The following is a 21,952-nucleotide window of genomic DNA, read 5'->3' on the forward strand; positions in this document are numbered from 1 at the left end:
TTGTGAACAAAGAGTTGTGGGTTAAAATCCCTGGCTTCAAATTGTCAGTGCTACTTTTTTAGGCACTGCTATTATATCTGTGAAAGCAGCATATACTTTGCATCTCTAAATACTCAGCTGTATAAGTGCATGGCCTGGGAAAACTACATACAGTATATTTTTACCACAAAAAAGCAAATAAATAAATAATGCGACAGTCAACCTTTTCCTTCTAGCAGAAATATGTGGGAGGCATCAAGTTTTTAACTCACTCTCCGCTTTCTTTGGGAACAGAGCTGTTCACCAAGCCACAATACCGATAGGTGGGCAAAGTCTGAACATTGCATTCATATACTGGTTTATACACATTGATACTTGGTCCTCCTTAATGTTTTTAGCATTGGGACAAAGAGCTGCTTCCCTGTACCTATATTGATATGAGAGGTTTCGTATGTATTATTTATTGACAGGGCAACAAGTCTGACCTGTAACAGACTGACCTGATCAAATAGGCCCTAGTCCTTATCTTTGTTGTATTAGTTACAGTTAAAATTGTACTTCCCTCTAGGGTCTTTCAGCGCACTTATCCCTGGTTATGGGTATGCACTTTACCCTTTGTTGTAGGTCCCTCTGGATAAGAACATTTGCCAAATACCATTAATACAATGTAATGTAATGTAATGCCTGTAGTAGGTGGGTAGGTCTACCATGTCTGACTAATATGAAGCAATCAGACAACAAAGGCAATTATTTTTCCTAAGGAAATTTAACTCTCTGAAGTTCTGACCAACCCCTTGTTATGATTGTTCATTGTTACCCAATAGAGAAGGCTTTGTCATTTGCTTTGCCTCACAGCTGAACAAGGGACACAGCTGCAGTACATGTGGCTTGCCCCCAGAATATGTGTACCGATTAATGCATAGGTAATTATTACACATTATACTATCTATATATTACACAGAACACATTACACAGAATATATTTCCCACCAGGCCACAATTTCTGATTTTTATTGTTACCATGGAATCCCTGCACCACTTCAAATTGATCCAGAATTCTATGCCTTTGTTTTGAATACACAATGTGAGAGACTGACTAGCCACTTCAACTGTTTACTATTCACAAATAGACCTTGCTATTTGTGAATATCACACCAACTGCACTCAATGATTCAGATAATGTCACTAAGATGTCACTGAAGGGCGATGAGGAATACCCAGTTGCAGAAGGCTCACCTAGTCATTGAGAAATCTTTTTAGATTTTTGCTGTCCCGGTGCTACCATGCACATTCTCTGAAATGCAGTCAGCCAGCTAGCCCTTCCTTTCCACTGCTTTGGGAAACTTGCAAATTGCAGGATCCCAATCAAAACTGCTTCTGCTTTCCTCACCTGTGAATGTGGGTGGATTAATTTAATTCACTGGCATGTTGACAGCTTTATGTAGTCTGCAAAACTGATTGGGGAGATTCTAATCTGAACTGAGATTTCTTACCGTCCCAGGTCTGTTGAATGGGCCAAACAATTTATAGCCATATGCTACTAGACAAAGACAGTATAATTTTGGAAAGCCCTATGGTCCCAATAAAAAAAGGCTAGGAATAGTTTAGCAGTCTGGAGTGTGTGTGTGTGTGTGTGTGTGTGTGTGTGTGTGTGTGTGTGTGTGGAGGAAAATGAAATTATTCTGCAAGTTTCTAGAAACAATAGCCAGTTGTTTGCAGTCTGAGTTCAAGGACAGGGGCAACATCACTGCAGCCATCTGCAATCTCTTGGAACATAGGGGTTTGTTTTTACTAGATTAATGGCAGTGATTCTACAGGTTTTGACCTGTATTTCTCTCTTCTTATTCACTGCTCCCACTGCAATGTTGAGTCTAGAATGATTAGTGATATTGTGCAGGATAGTTCACTAGTTATGATAAATAAATAAATAACTAAGAGCATATTGCATGAATTTAGGGAAATCCACTGGCCTTTCTAGCACATGAATTACATCAGATGTTCTTCATCTGTCTTATTGATTTGAATAATAAGACATTTCAGCGTATTCATTTGGCCAAGTAACTTTGACAATGATAGAAAGTGTCCATATAGAAACTGTTGCATTATGCAACAAGGTGAAACAAAATGGACTGAATTCTAGCAGCCCGGAGCTGCAGAAAATAACATTAAAAAAAGGTTGTCAGTTGTTTATAATCCTTCCTTTTGCAAGGGTCCTTTGTTCTTTCACCTGTCACAGACAATGTTTTCTGATACAGACATTTGATTCCTTAATATTATGCACAACAATGTATCTGATTTGAAACTCAGATTTCAATCAGTTTTCAGTTATTCGCTGCCCATCTTTTACAGTATATATCAGAGAACCAACTGAATGGTTTTAAAATTATTTAAAATGTAAAATTATCCAAAACGTTTTAAGAGTCTAAATGTTTTTTCCCCTGAAATGACTGTGGCTGTTGAAGCATGTACAGGCATACATTTAAACAAAACCACCTGGCGAAAGCCCAAATAATTACTTACAGCTCTGTCTCACACTGATAAACTGTAAATTTGATCGAAAGGCATTTTACTGACAATACTGCCACCATGGAGAGACAAATCACAGATCGACTTCAGACTCCACAGCTTGGGGAGTGGGATGTGTGTAATGGGGGCCATGGCATGAAGCTTCCTTTAAGTTGCATGACTAATATATGTGGCTCTAATCTCAACAACAGACATGCTTTCTGGAGCCAAGTTCATATGCTGTATTTAAATGATACATTTATCAGGGCATGTCTGTGATGTTTAAGCCTATCAACTTTGTCCCCTTGTGGTTGAGTCGTTGATGTCCCAAATTATTGTTGCGTTCATACAAAAAATCTGCAACCAAATAAAACACAAAACGGCAATGCCAAACTGTTAAAAAGACTCCACTGGCAAGAACAGCAAAGCAGGGCAATAAAACTCCAGCCTCCCCACTGTAACTGCACATCCGGTCAAAATATTTCCAGGTTGGTAGAAATACAAGTTTGTTTTGCTAATTATTTGATACAGACATATTTATAGAACCGAATATCACACCTGGTTATGAAGCTACAACTGTTTTCTGACAAACGTTATATTATATATATTTGCAGAGACTACACCAAAGTGAATGTGATCTTGAACTACTTCTTATTGTTGCGTAAATGCATGGCTAGGTAATTTCAGTACCAAACTAATGCAAAACATGGTAAGCTCCGAGTATAAGGTTTCTTAACTTTCCAACAAGGTATAATGTGTCATATTCAGGTGACGGACAGTTTATGAATATCACTGAATTTGCATAGAAGAATGAATATACAGTTGTGCATAACTGTCATGCACACATTATAATATCAGAGGACAGTTCTTTTTTCAGTGTGAGTGTGGGTAGAATTTTGGTGGTACAGCAGACATTACAGTGCTTTCGGTCGGTGTATATTCCAATATTGTACTTTTGCACATAGCTTTACGTTTGTTTGCCTCCTAAAACCCCACGTCCAATTACTTATAGATAAACCTGTAATTGTACTGGCTAATGGGGCTCTGGTTAACTTCATTTTGAAAATGGAAATTTCCATTTTAAATGTGATGCAGTTTGGTTAGAAAGCATTAGGGCAAGTAATCTTTTTAGAGAGCTTTTTGGACACTTTGGGCATGCTTTAAAAAAACATACTCATATACAGTGGGGTCCAAAAGTCTGAGACCACATTGTTTTTTTTCCATGTAATCAAGTTTTAGGATTCTGAAATGTTACTTCAAAAGTTACTTCAAAGCTTTGCAAGAACTACTCAATGACCAGAGTAGAGCAATGAATGCTGGACAATCCACAATCACCTGGCCTCAACTCCATTGAACATTTATGGGGGCACTGACTGACAAAAGCCAAGCATTCAGCAACATCTCAATATACTCTTTGGAACATTGTCAAATAATGCTGGGATAACACGAATCATCAAATTTGTGGAGTCAAGGAATTTCAAGAATCCCAAAAAATTCTGAAATCTTTTCAAAGAGTCAACTTTTCACTCAAATTGTTATGCTGATAATATAATTAGTAATGAAAAGGTTTGTATTAAATGAGAAAAGAATGCAAAATAGAAGCATTTTTACTATTGGACTTCTGGGCCCCACTGTATGTGAAAAAAACACACGTGAAGGTTAATCGTTTCCCACAAAATCTGTTTTTAATATAAAAATAAGCTTTTATGGTAATTCATGCATCTGAACAAAGAGATTTGGGGTGCAGCTGACATTAAGTTTTTGCACAAATATAAAGTAATTCTGGGTTGGTCCTTGACTTTAAAATGTAGTTATTCAGTGACAAACTATGAAAACATAAGGCTGTATGTACATGCATGTACATGCTCTGACATGCATTTGTTTTGTCTCAAATTTCTGAATGGTACACGCCTCTTCTTTCGTTTATGTCCCCAACTATGTGTATGCAGTACATTGTTTTGGAGATATTGACACTTTTATAGTAAAAAATAGGTAAGAATTGCCCTCTTGGGGGGCAAAGTGGAAAGGGTACACTTAACAATATTTTGCAAGGCATCAGATATAACTAAGGTCTTGAAAAAGATATAACTAAGGTCATGGAAATCTTGCAAAATGACTTTGTCTGGTATTAAGGGTCTTTGAGTTCTGCATCATTCAATGGCTAATTAATCTGAATTTTCAGGTCAAATGTCCTCTGATTCAAAGAGGTGGTGCTATGTATGGAATAATCTTTGCAGACCTAATAATCAGGTATACAAAGGGTCCATTACCACTCATGCTCAAATTATATTTTTAGCCCATTTCATTCTTGTCGTCTACCATACCTTGAAATGTAACTTATTATTAAATATAGTTTATTTGATCCAATGAGTTTCAACAGCACAGGGTTTGATTTTGATCCTATGACCCAGGTACCACAGCAGCAGTATGACTGAATGAACTGTAAGCTCAGCCAAAATGCAACTGATTCATATCCAAGGTTTGTCACAATTTTATGACCCTTGGAAAAAGCACTTAATCTCAATTGTTCAATTATTATAGAATATGCAGCTGTGTCATGTGTTAAGAATGTTAAAAATAAAACATTATTAGTTACAAGTCACTCTGAATGAGGGTCTCTTGAGAAAAGAAGATTATATTCCATAATGTATGTGATATTGCATATGATATAACTGCTGTCATTCCATTTATTGTCCATATGACCCATAACTTTAGCTCGGTACCATTGGGTATAAGGGGACAAGAATCGAAGTCAGTCGGATGCAACCTAGTTTCTATTTCAGGATATTAATTTTCATTTAATCTACAGTAGATGGCATGAATCAAATCAACTGGCCTGCTGAATATGATGATAAAAAAGGGGGATCTACATCTTTTAGCCCATTTAAACTCTCTCTAAGGGAGTCTATGTCATAGGCTGCATTTTTCACCGAGAACAACTGTTCATGAGAAATGCATTCATTGACTGATTCTAGAGAATGACAAAGTTAAAAAGGTTCTACAATCTTTATACAAGATTGCAGCAAGTTTGTGTAAGGCTGTGCTGAATCCAACTGTTCACTGATGAGACCTTTCCACAGTGTGCACAGCTGTAAGCTTTAAAGCCTGAAGTAAGTGTGTCCTTGTGGTAAAGTCTGCTACACTCTCATTGTCTGAAGATGTCAGAATTTTAATATACACAGCAGTTCAGTATCCTATATTACTAGGAGGGAAGAATGGGTACCAAAAATGCCAATTAGGTATAACTACCGGCTGAAAAGATGTGCTTTTACTTCACATTGAGAACTGGCTATTGTTGCAATTCTGGATAAATGTTTAGGTTTTCTTTATCATGCACATGTGTCTGGAACCCTTAAGTTAAAGTCTCAACCTTAGTACACCCAAAGGCAATGCTTCAGTTCTGGTTCTGAAATAAGTGCTCCAAAGACTAATTAATGCTGTGTTCCTGATGGGGTTCGGCCTCATTAGTTGAATCATACAATATTCCGAAGGCAACTGTATTGATAAGCATAGCTGTGTCCTGTGGGTTGATACAGTACGTGTGACTTCAGGGCTTCAAATGCTCTCTTTTTATTCTCTCCACTTTGTAATGGTCAAAATGAAATGGTCCATCTCTGTATTAGCAAGTCCGGTTAATAGTAATTCTCCGCTTTATGCACATTGATTCAATACATATAAGCACATTTTAAGTTATGGAAAGTAAGCATCTCCTGATTACAAAGTGTATAATTACAGACTAGAACATAGAGCCTTGACTGACACCCCTCATCACAACCCCTCCCCTCTCAGACAGCCCTCATTCTTGTTAATCATCATAAAAAAACCAGGCAGATCTGCAGATCACATCCCCCTGCCTTTCTGCACAGGCGATTATGAAACAGGCGCTGTCGATGAAACCCAGCCAGGGCGGTGGAAGCTCTTGTACAGTCATCTCCATGCAGTGAGGAGAGGCACTTACAGCAGCCTGTGCTCCTCTCTTCTCAGGCTGAGGCTGACAGAAAAAAACACCCTGTTTTATTTAAAGAGATCGCCTTTAGGAACTGGGTAACACTGACTCAAATTCCACTGCCAGGGATTGCACATTCCAGAAACTACCATTTGACATACGAGAAGGGTAACTATGGCCAGGATTATGAAGGAGGACCTAAATGTCATGATGCAGGAGGAGGCTGCAGACATCTTCCTCGAAGGTAGGAAGTCCAAGGGTGATGAGGGGAGGGGCTGCAACTTATTGGTGTGTTTGAAAGTGAATGGTGTACTGGATTATATTCAGGTAGTTAACTGACTCAGAACTGACTGGAGTGAATTACTGATTGGAATGGGTTAGAGTGTTAGCATGATGGCTTAGCATGAGGGAAGCTAGGTAAAAACAAAACCAGATGCGGATCGGATGAGATATAATTAAAGGATGAGATTTATTTCCAGGATATTTAATGGTGGCTATGGCTATGATATTTGAGAAGGAAGTTTTATCATTTGAAATTTATATATGCTATGTTTAGGATATATGATATTTTATATAAGATTGTATTATATAACATACAATTTTATATTATGTGTTTAATTTGTTTATTATTGGCTATATATTTGGACTTTACTTATTCCAGAGGTCAGATTACTGTGTAGGTATTCTGATAAAGAAATCTCTGGGTGGATATATTGTTTATGAATTATGAATTGTTTATTTGCTTGTTGTTTAAGCACAGGCAAGATACAATACTTAATTGCAGAGAGAGGATGCTTAAGTACCTACTCATCATGCACCAGTGTTGCATTCTTTTCTTAAACCCATCAATTGCTACTGGTACCTCAGGTAGTATCAGCCAACAAAGCAAAAATTGAACTTAATGTCATGACAGTTTCTGTTTTAGATTACATGAATATTGAATTATTAAATTACATTAAGCTACTATATAATCACAATAGTTAAATTAGATACAATGTTGAAAAAAGTTCTCCAACTACCCTGTTTTTGGCATCCTGAAGGCACTGTACCTTGTTCATACCATTTTTGCACCAGTGAACTGCTGTGAATTGCCATCATACTGATGATTCTGTCTGCTTGGGTTTGCCTTGTCTTTTTTGTCCACATTCACTGATCACAGGTAAACATTTGAAACCGAGATGTATTCTATAATTCATGCATTTTTCATAGCCTAAACACCCTTGCCCTAGTTTTCAAATTCTGGCTTTGAAGATCAGGCTTTTTTTTTTTGCACATGGCAAATTTCTTACCTGGTCCTCCATGAGATCATTGTGTTCATGTCCTTTATAAAATTCCTGACATTTACATTAAATTATTTCTTTTTATTAGCAGTTTTATTTATGCCATTATTTATGAATAACTGTATTATTATTTATGTCTATTATTTAAGTATCATTACAGGAAATTAGAACAGACAACAAATTATGTTCTGGTTGTCTTCTTAAGCATAAATCTGTACACTTTTCAAGTGGCACATGTAGGACTATTTTACACTAATTGTCTTTAAGGCCAGACTTTTCATCATGCACACAATGTGATTTCCATCAAGGTACGGACTTATAGTCAAAGCAGTCTGTCGACTCCTTTCACTGGTACCCCAGTAGGCCTTATGGGTTTAGCACTATAGCCATGGCAGCCAAGCATACTGCTATAGCTTGTAATCTTTGGTCTTTCTAGTTAACACATGCTCAGAACTGTGTGAAGGAAAGGAGATTTTGTAGGGTGTTTTAATTTGTTGGGCTGGGTAATTGAGTTGGGTATACAGTAGACACACATGCACCCATCAATGCACACACACACACACACACACACACACACACGCACTCACACACACACACACACACACACACACACACACACACTCACACACACACACACACACACACTCACTTAAAAACCAAAAAGAGCTTGGGCTTTCCTCTTTACAATTTAAATTGATTGCGTAGAGAAAATGTGGTGATTAGGGTGCTACAGAATCCATGTTTCATGAGTCACACGAAAACACAGAATTTCTGCCACAAATCAGCAGCAAAAAAAAAAACCCATCTGCAAAACAGCACTGTGTGTGTGTTTGTAATGTTTCAAGTATTTAAACTGTAGCATTTAAAAAATGTATTTTAGCAGCTTTTCACCATTACCTTTCACTGGTGCAGCTGAGCATTGATCAGCTGTTAATAGCACATACTGTAATAGTCCACTCAATATGCTTTATTTTATAAAGAAGCAAAGTTATCTAGCTATGGGAAATTCTTAAGGCATTAAATGCAAGCTTTCCAACCACTTACTGTATTTGTCATGTTCCTTCAGCTGAGCTCTCTGTCCCTCTGGGGTTCACCACTCTCTCCTCTTTTCAATCTGCTGCCATTCACTGGTTTTCTATGGGACATTTGTGGAATTCCTATGTGAATTGGGATACGTTGCAACACTTGGCTGCTATAATATGCGACATGGGGCGACATGGCTCAGGCAGTAAGAGCAGTCGTCTGGCAGTCGGAGGGTTGCCGGTTCGATCCCCCACCCGGGCTGTGTCGAAGTGTCCCTGAGCAAGACACCTAACCCCCAAATGCTCCTGATGAGCTGGTCGGGGCCTTGCATGGCAGCCAATCGCCGTTGGTGTGTGAGTGTGTGTATGAATGGGTGAATGGAGAAGCATCAATTGTACAGCGCTTTTACCATATGCCATGAAATACTGCATTAACGCAGGAAAATTATAGTGTGACAGCAGTCTAATTTCCATCACTGAAATACTTCCATTCTCCTGATCAGTTCTTCTGACAAAATGTATTTTGCACAACCAGGTAATCACTAGCACACCTATGTCTTGATGCAGGCTGCAGAGCTCTGGCTTGCAGTTTGACTGGGCAGGTGTGGCTGTAGCCTTCACCGTGATTTGTTTCTCAGCTGTAAAGTCATTCTTGCATCCTTGTGTATGTGTTCAATGTGAGAATGCAGGCTGAGGCCATGAGGGTCCTCGGTCTGAAGCTGAGCCAAACTGAAAAGCAGCAACAGTACACTCTAAATGCACTCGCTGAACTAAAAATAATAAGGCCACAATTTTAATGCAGCTTTTTGAATTTGAATAATATATTGTAATATATTATGTCAGCTTGTAGATGCTATGAACTAGTACTGTACATACAGGGAATTTTACACGGCATTTAAAAGCAATATTAAATGCAATCTTCCTAATATTTCTGTACATCAACCTGCAGAAAGTACTTTAGTTAACAACTTTTTTTAGACTTGAGTTACTCCTAATAAAAGTCTTTCCTCAGTCCTACTCAAAAAAGCTTTTGAAAATTGTTGTTTTAATATTGTTGAGTAGAGCAATTTATTACTTTTTTATAAAAAAAATTGAATGTGGATGCAAAATAATAGACCTTATTTTAAATGATAAAAGTTAAAAATCAATGAACACTCAATTTAAAACAGGTCAGTTGCTGCATGGTAATACTTATGGATTATTTATATTCATAATATTTATATTCAGGTATATTTTAACAATGCATATATAACTATAGGCGGCACGGATGGTGCAATGAGTAGCACTGCCGCCTCACAGGAAGGAGGTCCTGGCCTCTCTGTGTGGAGTTCTCCCTGTGTTTGCGTGGGTTTCCTCCAGGTACTCTGGTTTCCTCCCATAGTCCAAAGACATGCAGGTTAGGCTGATTGGAGAGTCTAAATTGCCCACGGGTATGAGTGTGTGAGTGAATGGTGTGTGTGCCCTGCGATGGACTGGCGACCTGTCCAGGGTGTATTCCTGCCTTTCACCCAATGTATGCTGGGATAGGCTCCAGCCCCCCTGCGACCCTATTCAGGATAAGCGGGTTAGGATAATGAATGAATTAATGAATGAATGAATGAATATATAACTATGCTTATGAGGTTTAACTGACAAATGATATGAGGTACAATCTCTATTAAGAGAATACAAAGTTTACAAAACACAAGCAAAGTTTGTAATACAATCAGAAAGGTCATCTGGGTACAGCCTACCCAGAATAAGACTGAAATTAAATAATTTACCATTTTTGGCTTAAAAACTAAATCCAGGACAACCATGTTAATGCACGCAGTTAATTTCAGTAATCAATACATCTTTGCAACTAATATGATTAATCAACTCACCATTTATTTTGAGCTCTCCCTCCCATTTTGCAACTGAGTCTGAACTGTTCAGACATATATGGGTGTCAAATCAAATTAAATGCATGTGTGGAAAAAATACATTTCTCGACTTAATCGTTGTTTCTTGCAGAATAAATAAATGAGATTTGCATTGAATTTGACCACAGGGCAAGTCCAAATGATGACCAATGATGATCAATTCATTCATATTGCCATAATTCATAAAAACACTGTACAGCTCATAAAGCTCAAGTAAATATTTTTTATCTACATTTCACCCACAATTTATGTTTACTTAAAGTATTATAGACTAACCCCTGAATCATTTTTAGACTTTTTGAGAAGTGCTTTGGGTAAATAATGACATGTGGAAGATCCAAATGGTGAAACAGGAAACAGCAAAATTAGAATATTCAGTTTGTAGCAGTCTGAAATGTACCTGCTGTTGAAGTAGCAAGAGTTCATGTTATATCCTTTGCATGCCATGACTTCTTGATGTCTGTGATCTATTAATATCATCAGAGTCTGGATATCTTATTTTCAGATTGTCCTACAAGCTATACTAAAACTCTTTGCATTTCAATGGGTCTCTATGGGAATTGGGGGGTGGGACTAGATTCAGCTATAAATTATGCTGATACAGTATGGAACACATTTGATACCTAAGGTTCAAGGTATCAAATTAGCCTCAAACCACTGTGCCACTGCCAGAAACACAGTAAATATGAACATAATTTCTTCTCCTGATAAATTTTCCTGTTGATTTTTTTCTTTATTACAAATTGTGTAGTACAGAGGCAAATAAATAAATGATAGGTCAAACATTAGGGAGGGCATTGTATGTGCAAAGCTTCCAATGCAGTTGTTCCATTATGTCCCTTGCATATGTAGCAAAAAGCAAATCTCTCTCTCTCTCTCTGTTGACATTGTTGTTTGCATCCAGTCTCACACTATTTGCATGACAGGAATGGCCTCTAATAAGGAAATTAGGGATAGCAATATCATCGGGATATTTCATAGAGATGTTAATTTGATATTGCCGACTACAAAGCTAGCTACACTGTATTTTTTCTTTCCTCCATTTTAGCAAGTGTTAGCTTTTATTCACTAGTTAGAAAGTAATGGAGGCTCCTTGTGCTTTAGAATCATATCCATCACAGAAGATGGAGTAAAATCTTAACAGAGATGTAGTTTATAAGGGAAGATTGTACACTAAAAGATTCCAGTGGAGAACCATGTGATGCTTAGTGTGACCATTTAAATTCCTTAGTATGATTCTGGCCAACAAAGAGGCAACAGAGAAATACTGCATGCTACACCAATGCAGCAGATCAAACAGCAGCACTTTAAATGGGTAAGTCCTAATTTTGGGTATTTGTGCATGAACACACTCTAATCAAACACATTTATTCTAAAATAAGGCCATATCTCAATATGGACATAACATTGACCCAATCCTACCTGTCTCTAAATTAGAGGCATCTTTAATTCAGTATTTTATGGTCTTTGCTGTAATGGGTTAAACATAAGTATAGTTCAAATTGTTTGAACTTGAGCAGATAGGCTGTGTCTATACACTTCAGAATAAATTTTGCTACTACCATCAGCGGTTAATCAATGAAGATAAGCCATACATGCCCAGGCCATAACACCACCACTGTGTTACACAGATATGATGTATTGCTTTGGATCTTGGGCATGTCCTCCATACTTTGTTTCACTCTAATATAAAGTTAATCTTCGTCACATCTATCCACAATACCTTTTTCCTGAACTATGGTTGCTCTTTTAAGTACTTCTTGGCCATCCCGTTTTTCTGGCTAACCAGTGGTTTGCAACTTGCAGTGTATCCTCTGTGTTCATGATGTCTTCTGCACACAGTGGTCATTGACAAATCGACACCTGACTCCTGAAGAGTGTTTCTGATCTGTCGGACAGGGTTTTGGGGGATTTTTCGTTATTATGGAAATAATGATTATATTGTCAGCAGTGGAGGTCTTCCTTGGCCTGCCAGTACCTTTGCGATTACAAAGCTCACCAGTGCTCTTTGTCTTCTTAATTATGTTCAAAACTGTTGATTTTGGTAAGCCTAAGGTTTGTCCGGTGTCTAACAGTTTTATTATTGTTTTTCAGTCTCATAATAGTTTCTTTGACTTTTTAATTGGCACAACTTTTTCCTCATGTTGATAAACAGCAATAATAGTTTCCAAAGGTGATCGAAAGACTAGTACTGAGAGCTGTCTTATTCCTATAAACCTTTTCATAACTGTAACAGTTTGTGGCATTTTGCTATTTATTTGGCAGTTAATGTTTTGCTGTTATTTCCATAAAACAGTGCCGAAGGCATCACATTAATATAAAATTATGTTACATTTTTGTAAATAATCAATAATTCATCCTCACCTGACACGCAAAGACGTGATCGAGCCATATCAGAGCCACAGGTATAGTTGAGGTCAGAGCCATGACACCTAGACGCAGGCCTACTACAAAACTAAAAGTAAAATATCACATCGTGTGGTTGGCGTTTTGTTAAATCTGAAGGCAGTATACAGTAATTACCGTAAGCTGACTATTGCCAACATGTCGACCCATGCAAGCTACAGTTTAGCTACACCTTTGAAACAACATTGTAAGGTCATCGCGCATATTTTAACGTGTAATACGCGATTATTGTGACACTATTTCTCAAAAAGTCATCGAAATAAATAGCAGCTGTTCTGTCCTGATCACCCCTGGTCAACACCACTCTTTCACGCCTACTCCTAGAATGTTGCCTGGTTGCTTATTGGTCCGCTGTCGCGAAAAAAAAGTATCAGTGCACAAATCCAAATTGCTGATGGACGCTGATGGTAGTCATTTCGTTGCAGAAACAAACTATTCTATTGACAACAGCTACACCACTGCACTTTTATAATGTGCTTACTTTGGATTTTACATGGTATCATCAGCTAAAACAGCACTTTGCAACCTACGGTATAAGACAACAGCTGGGGAGCGGCTGTCGGATGGGTCATCCATTTATTCGAGAATTAATACTGATCGTTAGTTTTCTGCGAAGATTGCTCGAGGTGCGTACTGTCCTATATTTATGAGTGTTGCATACGTATGTATTGCTTAAAATGTACACGACCGTGCAGTTCGTGTACAAGTGTTAGACTTTCCGTGGTGTAATGCGCACGACTGATACTTCAGAAGTTAGCACAGCACGCATACCAGCCACTGGCGCGGTAAACGGGATTCAACCTACACAGGGATTATAGGTTGCACTCGACTCAAATTCGTTGCATTTATGATGCTTTTAGGCTGTTTTTTAGTGTTGCTCCTCCCACATCACCAAGATGGTATAATATGTGGCAGATTATTGAGTGATATGAGACTGCATAAGAGTTTTTCTTCTGCCCTAAGGTAGAAAGTGTAACACCACAAGTGGTAGTGTCATTGAGCTTGGAAATGGGCATGGAAGCCGACACATTCTGATACCTGAGAGCTCCAAGCACCTTCTTTTCAGGTATCACATCGGCCTATTCCTTTAAGGCAGGCTGAAATGATCTCATTCCATATTAGTGGGAGAACTTTTAAGATCTCTCCCCCAAACACGTAGAAACAGGCTAGTGTTTAGCTGGGGTGTTTTTTTACTTTCAGTAATAATGATTTACGTGTTGTTATATGAGCATCGGAGTGCATTGATTCCTGAGCCTGTGACTGGAAGGTCCACATCCCATTTTGAGCACTGCTTGCTATTCAGGGTGGATAATAAATTGCCCTGGCTTAGATCTGTATTGTTAATAAGGACTGTATACTGTATTGTGATAATTACTATGGTGTGATAATTACTAATGGAAGATATGAGGAGAGCCGAAGCTGGAAGTAAATTGTTTTTGTTTTTGATATTTGTATATATATGTAGCTTGTGTGGCCCCAGTAAGAACTGAATTTAGCCTTGCAAAATTTTTCCAGCACTATTTTCCCATCACACCCAGAAGTACTGACCTTTTAAACACATTAGACCGCTATTTCAGGAATAGACAATTCCATTCTTGGCAGGTTGGTGCATATAATGGTTTTTGTTTTAATCCATTATCCTGTATGTGAACTAATTATCTCTAGGCTATATAGTAACAGTATTTTCCCCATTAGATCACAGGGACACAGTAACAGTCTTCAGTAGCTGTCATACATGAGCGTATGTGTGTGTGTGTGTGTGTGTTTGTGTCTGTCTGTGTGTGTGTGTGTGTGTGTGTGTACACACGCTTCAGGTCTACATCTTAGTGCAGCATCCTGGTAAATAAAAGGTTATAATTGTGTGTGTTCCTTTCTCTTTTGGCTCTCTTTTTCTCTCCCGTTGCTTGGACATTTTTTGAAGAGGTGTGGCTCACATTTTCTCAGCTAACAGGCATTTACTAAGGCGAGTCTCATAGTAACTGAGATACAATACTCTAGTCACATTTCTCCCATTGACAATGTAGCCCCCCTGTACATGTTGTTTCTGGAACAGTTATAATTTCTAATATAGCAGAAGTGGAAATTTACAATATTTATCAGTGTGTGCAGTAGTAGACAAGGAATTAGTCTGTAACCCAAATGCTGCTGGTTTGATTCCTTGATGTTGTTGCAAACTTGAGTATTGAGGTATTGAACCTGTATTGCTTGATTCAATAACTTGTAATGTACATTCAGTATAAGAAGAAACTATTTACACAAGAATCTGCATAGCAGATGATGCATTATGTGTATATAATCCAAATGGGCCTGTGGTAATAATCCAGAGGTGTATTTTAAGTATGTGTGTCATGTACTGTTGTAAATTTGGATATATTACATTATCACTTCAGATTTTCATGTTTGTATGAATGTGTTATCCTAGAAGTGTGTTTTGGGTTGAAAACAGGATGTATATAGCATGATAATATTTCTATCCATTGTTTAATTGTTTAGCTCAGAAACTAGTCATTGGCCATGTCCCATGATTTACTATTAATGATAAGCTATCTATTCTTGTGAATCATAATAATAATAATAATAGTAATAATAATAATAATAATGAACTCAAAGTGCTTTACTGTGATAAGGGAGGAACTATGTGTAGGTGATGGAGAGCATCCTTTAGCAGCAGAACGCTCACCAGTTGGGGTGGAAAAGGGTCTGAACTGGGGGATATGTGGCAGGTTCATGGAGCTATGTTGGGACCACGCTGAGTCAGTTTACCATCTCATCTCCTAAAACACCACATTCCCACCACTGCACTGGGGCATTGGGGTTTATCTTCCCACCAATACCACTTCCAACAGCACTTAGTTTTCCCAGGAGATATCCTGTCCAAGTGCTAACCAAGCCACCACTTGCTTAGCTTCAGCTATTCAGCATGAGCAGGGTACATGGTAGAAAGATTGCTGCATAGTTGCTTTTTTACATAACCATTTTGGCCTCCTCCTCTGATATGTCAGCCATGGTTTTTCTTTCCTTTCACTTTCCACAACTTCTTTTGTCATTTCTGTTATTTATAATTATCCAAAAGCTAGCAATTTTGTAAGTAGAATGAGTCTTATTTATGTGTGAATTTATGTGTGAATTAAGTTAGAGATCTACCAAGCTCTTCCAGCTGTAATATGTAATAAATCAGTATTAGTGTTCATTTCACAACCATATTTATTGTGTAACAGTTCATTGAGAATTCAGTCATGTCCCTGCATAATATATATATTTTATTAATTTATTTATTTTTCCCTCTTGAAAGCATGACTGACTGCAGATCCATGAGGGCCATCTAAAGAATCATTTGTTTGATTATTCAAATATTTGAATGTGGGAGCCAGTGAATATTATATAACCTGAGATATGCATCCATAATTCTGGTTAGATTTCACAGACTTTGGATAAAGCAGTGAGTGGCCGGAGGGTCCATCCTGGACTGTCTGTCGCCGTCTGTGTCCTTAAGCAGATTCATGTTTACAGCAGCTCTGTGGGGGTCTCAGATAGACTTCCTCATAGAATCCATGGATATGCAATGCTTTAGCCTGCGGTTTAGCGGCAGAGGTGGAATATCCTGGCTCAGAAATAGTCAGTCCTCCTCAAGAAACACTCAGTGAGAACTTTATTAGGTATTTATTAGACTTTTAATGTTTTTTTACTTCTACTGCTGTAGCCTATCCTCTGAAAGGTATGATGCCTTGTGTGTTCAGAGATGCTTTTCTGGATACCACTGTTGTAATGTGTGGTTATTTGTGTTACTGTCACCTTTCGGTCAGCTTTGACCAGTCTGGCCCTTCTCCTCTAATGTCTCTCATTAACAAGGCGTTTCTGTCTGCAGAAGTGCTGCTCACAGGATTTTAGAGGGACTTGTGTGTGTGAAAATCCCAGGAGATCAGCAGTTTCTGAGATACTCAAACCACCCTGTCTGCCACCAACAATCATTCCATGGTCAAAGTCACTTAGGTCACATTTTTTCCCCATTCTGATGGTTGATGTGAACATGAACTGAAGGTCCTGACCCATATCTACATTATTGTATGCATTTCACTGGTGCCACACAATTGGCTGATTAGATAATTGCATTAATAAGTAGGTGTAATAAAGTAAAAATGTTCCTAATAAAGTGCTCGGAGAGTGTATATTCCAGTCACCTGGATTTGCTGATTAGCACAATTCTTCATTCTTCAATTCTTCACTAATTGGAGAAATCAGCTGGAGTTCATGGTTGGAAGAAACACGTGTCCATCTGTACAGTGTGTTTATGGCCTAAACTGCATTCAACATTTGCTAATATGAGAAAATATTAGCTATATAGACTCTCACCAATATGCCCTTGAACAATATATTTCATAATCACATTAAATATAAATGTTGTACTTTTACAGGAAATATGTAGCTGATACAAGCTATTCATTTTAATTTAGTTTAACACATCCCACTTCAGAAAGTTGGAGGGAATATTTCTCAGAGAATATTTCACAGAACTGTTTAGTGAACATGAACAAGGAAGATCACACTATGTCAAAGAAGGAACTAGAGTAAGTAATGGCAGCCATGAAATATGACTAGCTGTTCATGATGAAAGGAATATCTTCTGATATTCAAGAAAATATTTCAATTCATCAAAATGTTCATTCTCAAATGTTAATGAATAAAAAAGTAGAATTTATCCATCCAAACCTTGCATAAAAGGATTCTTCTCCCATTTAAGGGAAATCAGGCTGGAAAATCAACTACAACTAGTAGAGGGCTTTGACTAAACTGGTTTCTAGATGGGAAAGAACAAGGCCACAGTGTTCAAACTAGAGGTTGCAGCCCACGGCTTGATGGTGGGTTTATAAGGGCCTTGTTGTTTTATTTTCATTGTATATTGTATGTAGTTACCATGGAGATTGTGAGTTTAACTGGAAATAAAAATTCATGTCAGAACCCCGCTGAAATTATGTCAGCATGTTCGTGGACAGTTTACAGGACATTTTCCCATGCTGTTTCCACCTTTCGATTCAACAAAGGTGTGGAATTGTTGGATTACTGTGAAGTTGTGAACTTACTTTGCCATTTTACCCTACTATCATGAAATATCTGGATGATATTGGTATTGGCCAATAATAGATTCAAACAAACTTATTGGTATCAGCTGATAAACTAAGATTACATTACATTACATTAATGGCATTTGGCAGACGCTCTTATCCAGAGCGACGTACAACAAAGTGCAAAGTGCATACCCATAACCAGGGATAAGTGCGCTGAAAGACCCGAGAAGGAAGTACAATTTCAACTGCAAGATTGTGCTGCTGATTCTGAACAATTAAGTGCAAATGTCATACTAAAATGGTAGATACCCACATTAACAAGGAAATTAGCCTAGGAAAGGCTAATTAACTTAATCAAAAACACCTACTGTAAACTAGAAAATTGAATCTCTCAACTGAGGTATTGTATTATCTAACCTTTAAAGCGACCAGGAAATGTAATGCAAAGTCTGAATGCCTTACTGCATTTGCAAAACAAATAAGAGAAACAATTTGCAATTTGCAAACTTAGGTTAAAACACTCCATGTTCAATGTGCTTTTGGATGCTTGGGACAGCAGTGAACCCTCTCCTTCATCACTGGGTTGCTTCAGAGATAATCTCTAGTCATATTTTAGTTTCATCTAGAGGGCACCAAGAGCAACGACAGCACCATGACAGCAAGACCACTTCAATTCTTTTATTTAACAGTGGTGGTAATATGCAGCTGCAAATAAAAATCAATTTCTTCTGAAGAACAAAGCAAGCAAAGTGTTCATTGACTCTGGAATCAAGCCATTGAAATAGAGACTTAGGATGGTCCCATATTAAACCACAGCATCCAACTGGCAAATCGTTCCTTGCAATGGCTGTGTATTTGCTTTTGTCTCAGGCAGTACTGTGGTGGAACATGCAAACAGCAAATCTTTACAAGTTGGGAAAAGTGAAGTGCACAAGGGCACACAACGGCCCACAATGTATTCAATTTGGCGTTGTTGTTGTCCGTATTTCCCTGCTTAAACCTAACCACTTATCCCAAATGCCCTGTTTCCCCACAGGAGTGTCCTCTCCTGGCCCAGAGGTCATGGCAGCGGTGCCTCACTCCCCTGGGGGCCCCAATGGCATCATTCGGAGCCAGTCCTTCGCTGGCTTCAGCACCCTTCAGGAGAAACGCTCACGGTCAGTGACAGAGGCACAGTGGGCAGGAGACTGAGTATAGCACTGGGAATGGGAATAGGACATAGATTGGAATAGGAGTAAGAATTTGAATGGACGTAGGAGTGCGATAGGAACCCGGGTGGAACAGAGAGTTGGAATGGGAATAGGAGTGGGTGAGAGAAGACAATTAAATGTGGAAGCTGTAAAAGAGTGTTGTATTGAACATGCCAAATTCAAAGCCATTATTAACATCTGACAATTTTTGTAATGTGTATTTTGTATCTGCACAATAATCTAAACAATGCATATGATGATTTCAGGGGGCTTGAAGCACTGTCCTGACAACCTGCCAGCAAGCCAAAACTGACTGGCTGATTTCATATAGTAGGTCCAGTGCTGTGTGGGCTGATCTGCAGTAATTGCACATTGAGTTCCCATTGGGGCTCTTGAGCAAGATACAAAATCTGAAGCATAAAAAGGTTTGCTGTAAGTCATCTAGGGTGAGACAATCTGCTCAGTAGATACAGCAAATCTACAGAACTGTCATAGAAATGGCATGTCCATTATAGAGAGAAAAGTGAATTAGACTCTTCTTATTGGTGGGCTCTAAATGGAGCTACCTTTCTTTTCTTATGGCAACAATAAGTAGATAAGTCAAAATAAAAAATAAAAAAATAATTACATATTTAAGGCAATGTATAGACTTAATGATCAGTTTGAAAAAATCTCCTGAGACACTGGTCTTAATCTCAAGAATGATATATATTTTATTCTACTATGCTGAAAAAGTAATTAGATAAAAATAAAACATATTTTTGAAAATATGTGCAATCCAAGACGATTGTATTATGTGCAAATAACCTTTTTTTCTGCCTGGATGATAAGGAATGATAAGTGGAGCCCTGCTGAAATCTCTGTACAGCCACATGGAGGCCTGATGCACTGACACTGTGTGTGTACCCCCCCCCCCCCCCCCAGGTGTAACTCCTTCATAGGGAACACGCTGGTGCTGAAGAAGCCCCCGTCCAAGCCAAAGAAGTCACACCAGTCAGGACACAAGGCCAGCAGCAGCTCCCGGGAGCCGCACCCCAAGAGAGTGGAGGAGGTGTATAGGGCCCTGAAACAGGGCTTGGTGTGAGTACACTCTCTCTCTCACACACACACACACACACATGTCTACACACACTCATACACATCAGTGTACACACGTACAATCACACACAAACATACGTACAGGCACACACACACAGTCAAACACACACACACACACACAAAAACGCACTTATCTGTAGTCATACAGTATGCAGACAATCGCTTTACAGTTTAAACATACCCACAAAGGCACACACATTCATAGACACCATTTTCTTACAAGTGTGTCGACTGTTTGGGCTGACCTGCTGCTGACTCTGTCTCTGACTCTGTCCCTTTCTCTGTCTCTGTCTCTGTCTCTGTCTCTGTCTCTGTCTCTGTCTCTGTCTGTCTCTGACTCTGACTCTGTCTCTGACTCTGACTCTGACTCTGACTCTGACTCTGTCTCTGTCTCTGTCTCTGTCTCTGTCTCTGACTCTGTCTGTGCCAGTGAGTACCTGGAGGTGCACCAGGTGGAGCTGGACAAACTCACAACCCTGATGAAAGATATGACACAGAACTCCAGACTGGTGAGACACGCAATGACAGCACGATAACCGCAACTCGTGCCTTATGTTTTACACCCGTTTTCATATTTACACTGTGTAGTCATACTGTAACAATACTATTTTAATCTAATGCGCACATTATTAGATACTAGTCCCACAGTGAAAGAATATAAGTAAGCCTTACCAGGGAAACAGTAATAATGCTAGTAATTCAGAAATTAATGAATATCTTGCAAAATGAATCCAGACATTAATGTTTTACTGATTGTGTTCTGTAGGGGGTGCTGTATGACCTTGACAAGGTGAGTTAAGTCAGAGAGCAACCATTACATGGATTTCATGTACTGTAATATTGATGTAGATGAATGTGCACTGTGCCTGTTAATACAAATGCCAATATATGAATCCCCCTGTGTGGCTGGCATTTTTGTTCTGTGATCCTATCTCAGTACATAAAGTACATAAAGTACATAAAGTATACAGTACATAAAGAGCATGCACTATCAAATCTCAAGCCAGGTGAATGTTATTCTATTGCTTTTACAGCAAATCAAGACAATAGAGCGATACATACGTCGGCTGGAGTTCCACATGAGTAAGGTTAGTGTTTTTTGTGATTATTGTATTTTTTTATATCATCTGGACAGTGATTGGTGTGCACTTCAACTATGTGTAAATTGTGAATCTAAAATAGCGTAGTACAGAGCTAAGTGAACATCTTAAGGCTGATTTGCCAATCACTGCTGGTTATTAAAAGCAATGGAGTTCTAGAACACTTATTCACTATTTTGCGAAGGAAAAAACATTCTTCAAAGGGATAAATAGCACCCTTTCTGTACATGACTTTATTCTCCCATACCCAAATCCAGTTCTTTTTGGTACATGACACTGAATATTAAGAGCGTGAGTGTGGGCGTCAGGGTTATTGGTTTGTATCCCAGTCAGGCTTAGGCCACACAAGATGTGACAAGTGGTTCAAACTCTGTTATCCTGGACCAGCTGTAGATTCCTGGCTTTCTGAAGCCTGGTCCTAGAAGGCCACAGTGTAGATGAGGATTTCAGCCAGGCACTA

General features: G+C 38.5%; 1 protein-coding gene across 3 annotated transcripts in view; it reads left to right on the plus strand.

Moving 5' to 3' along the window:
* Positions 1-6,420: 6,420 nt before the first annotated feature.
* LOC133130979 (rho family-interacting cell polarization regulator 2-like) overlaps positions 6,421-21,952 on the plus strand; it is a 30,833-nt gene continuing 15,301 nt past the window's right edge. For 2 of the 3 annotated variants that reach the window (XM_061246011.1, XM_061246027.1), the window contains exons 1-6: positions 6,421-6,673; positions 19,141-19,261; positions 20,219-20,374; positions 20,823-20,901; positions 21,159-21,182; positions 21,427-21,480. In XM_061246011.1, the coding sequence (XP_061101995.1) occupies positions 6,604-6,673; positions 19,141-19,261; positions 20,219-20,374; positions 20,823-20,901; positions 21,159-21,182; positions 21,427-21,480 (504 nt within the window). In that variant the 5' untranslated portion in view covers positions 6,421-6,603. Of the gene's footprint in view, positions 6,674-13,462; positions 13,668-19,140; positions 19,262-20,218; positions 20,375-20,822; positions 20,902-21,158; positions 21,183-21,426; positions 21,481-21,952 lie in introns of those variants that run through there. The other variant, XM_061246020.1, reaches the window with a different exon arrangement.

The sequence above is a fragment of the Conger conger genome, chromosome 1, assembly GCF_963514075.1.
Source record: "Conger conger chromosome 1, fConCon1.1, whole genome shotgun sequence".
Classification (NCBI taxonomy): Eukaryota; Metazoa; Chordata; class Actinopteri; order Anguilliformes; family Congridae; genus Conger; species Conger conger.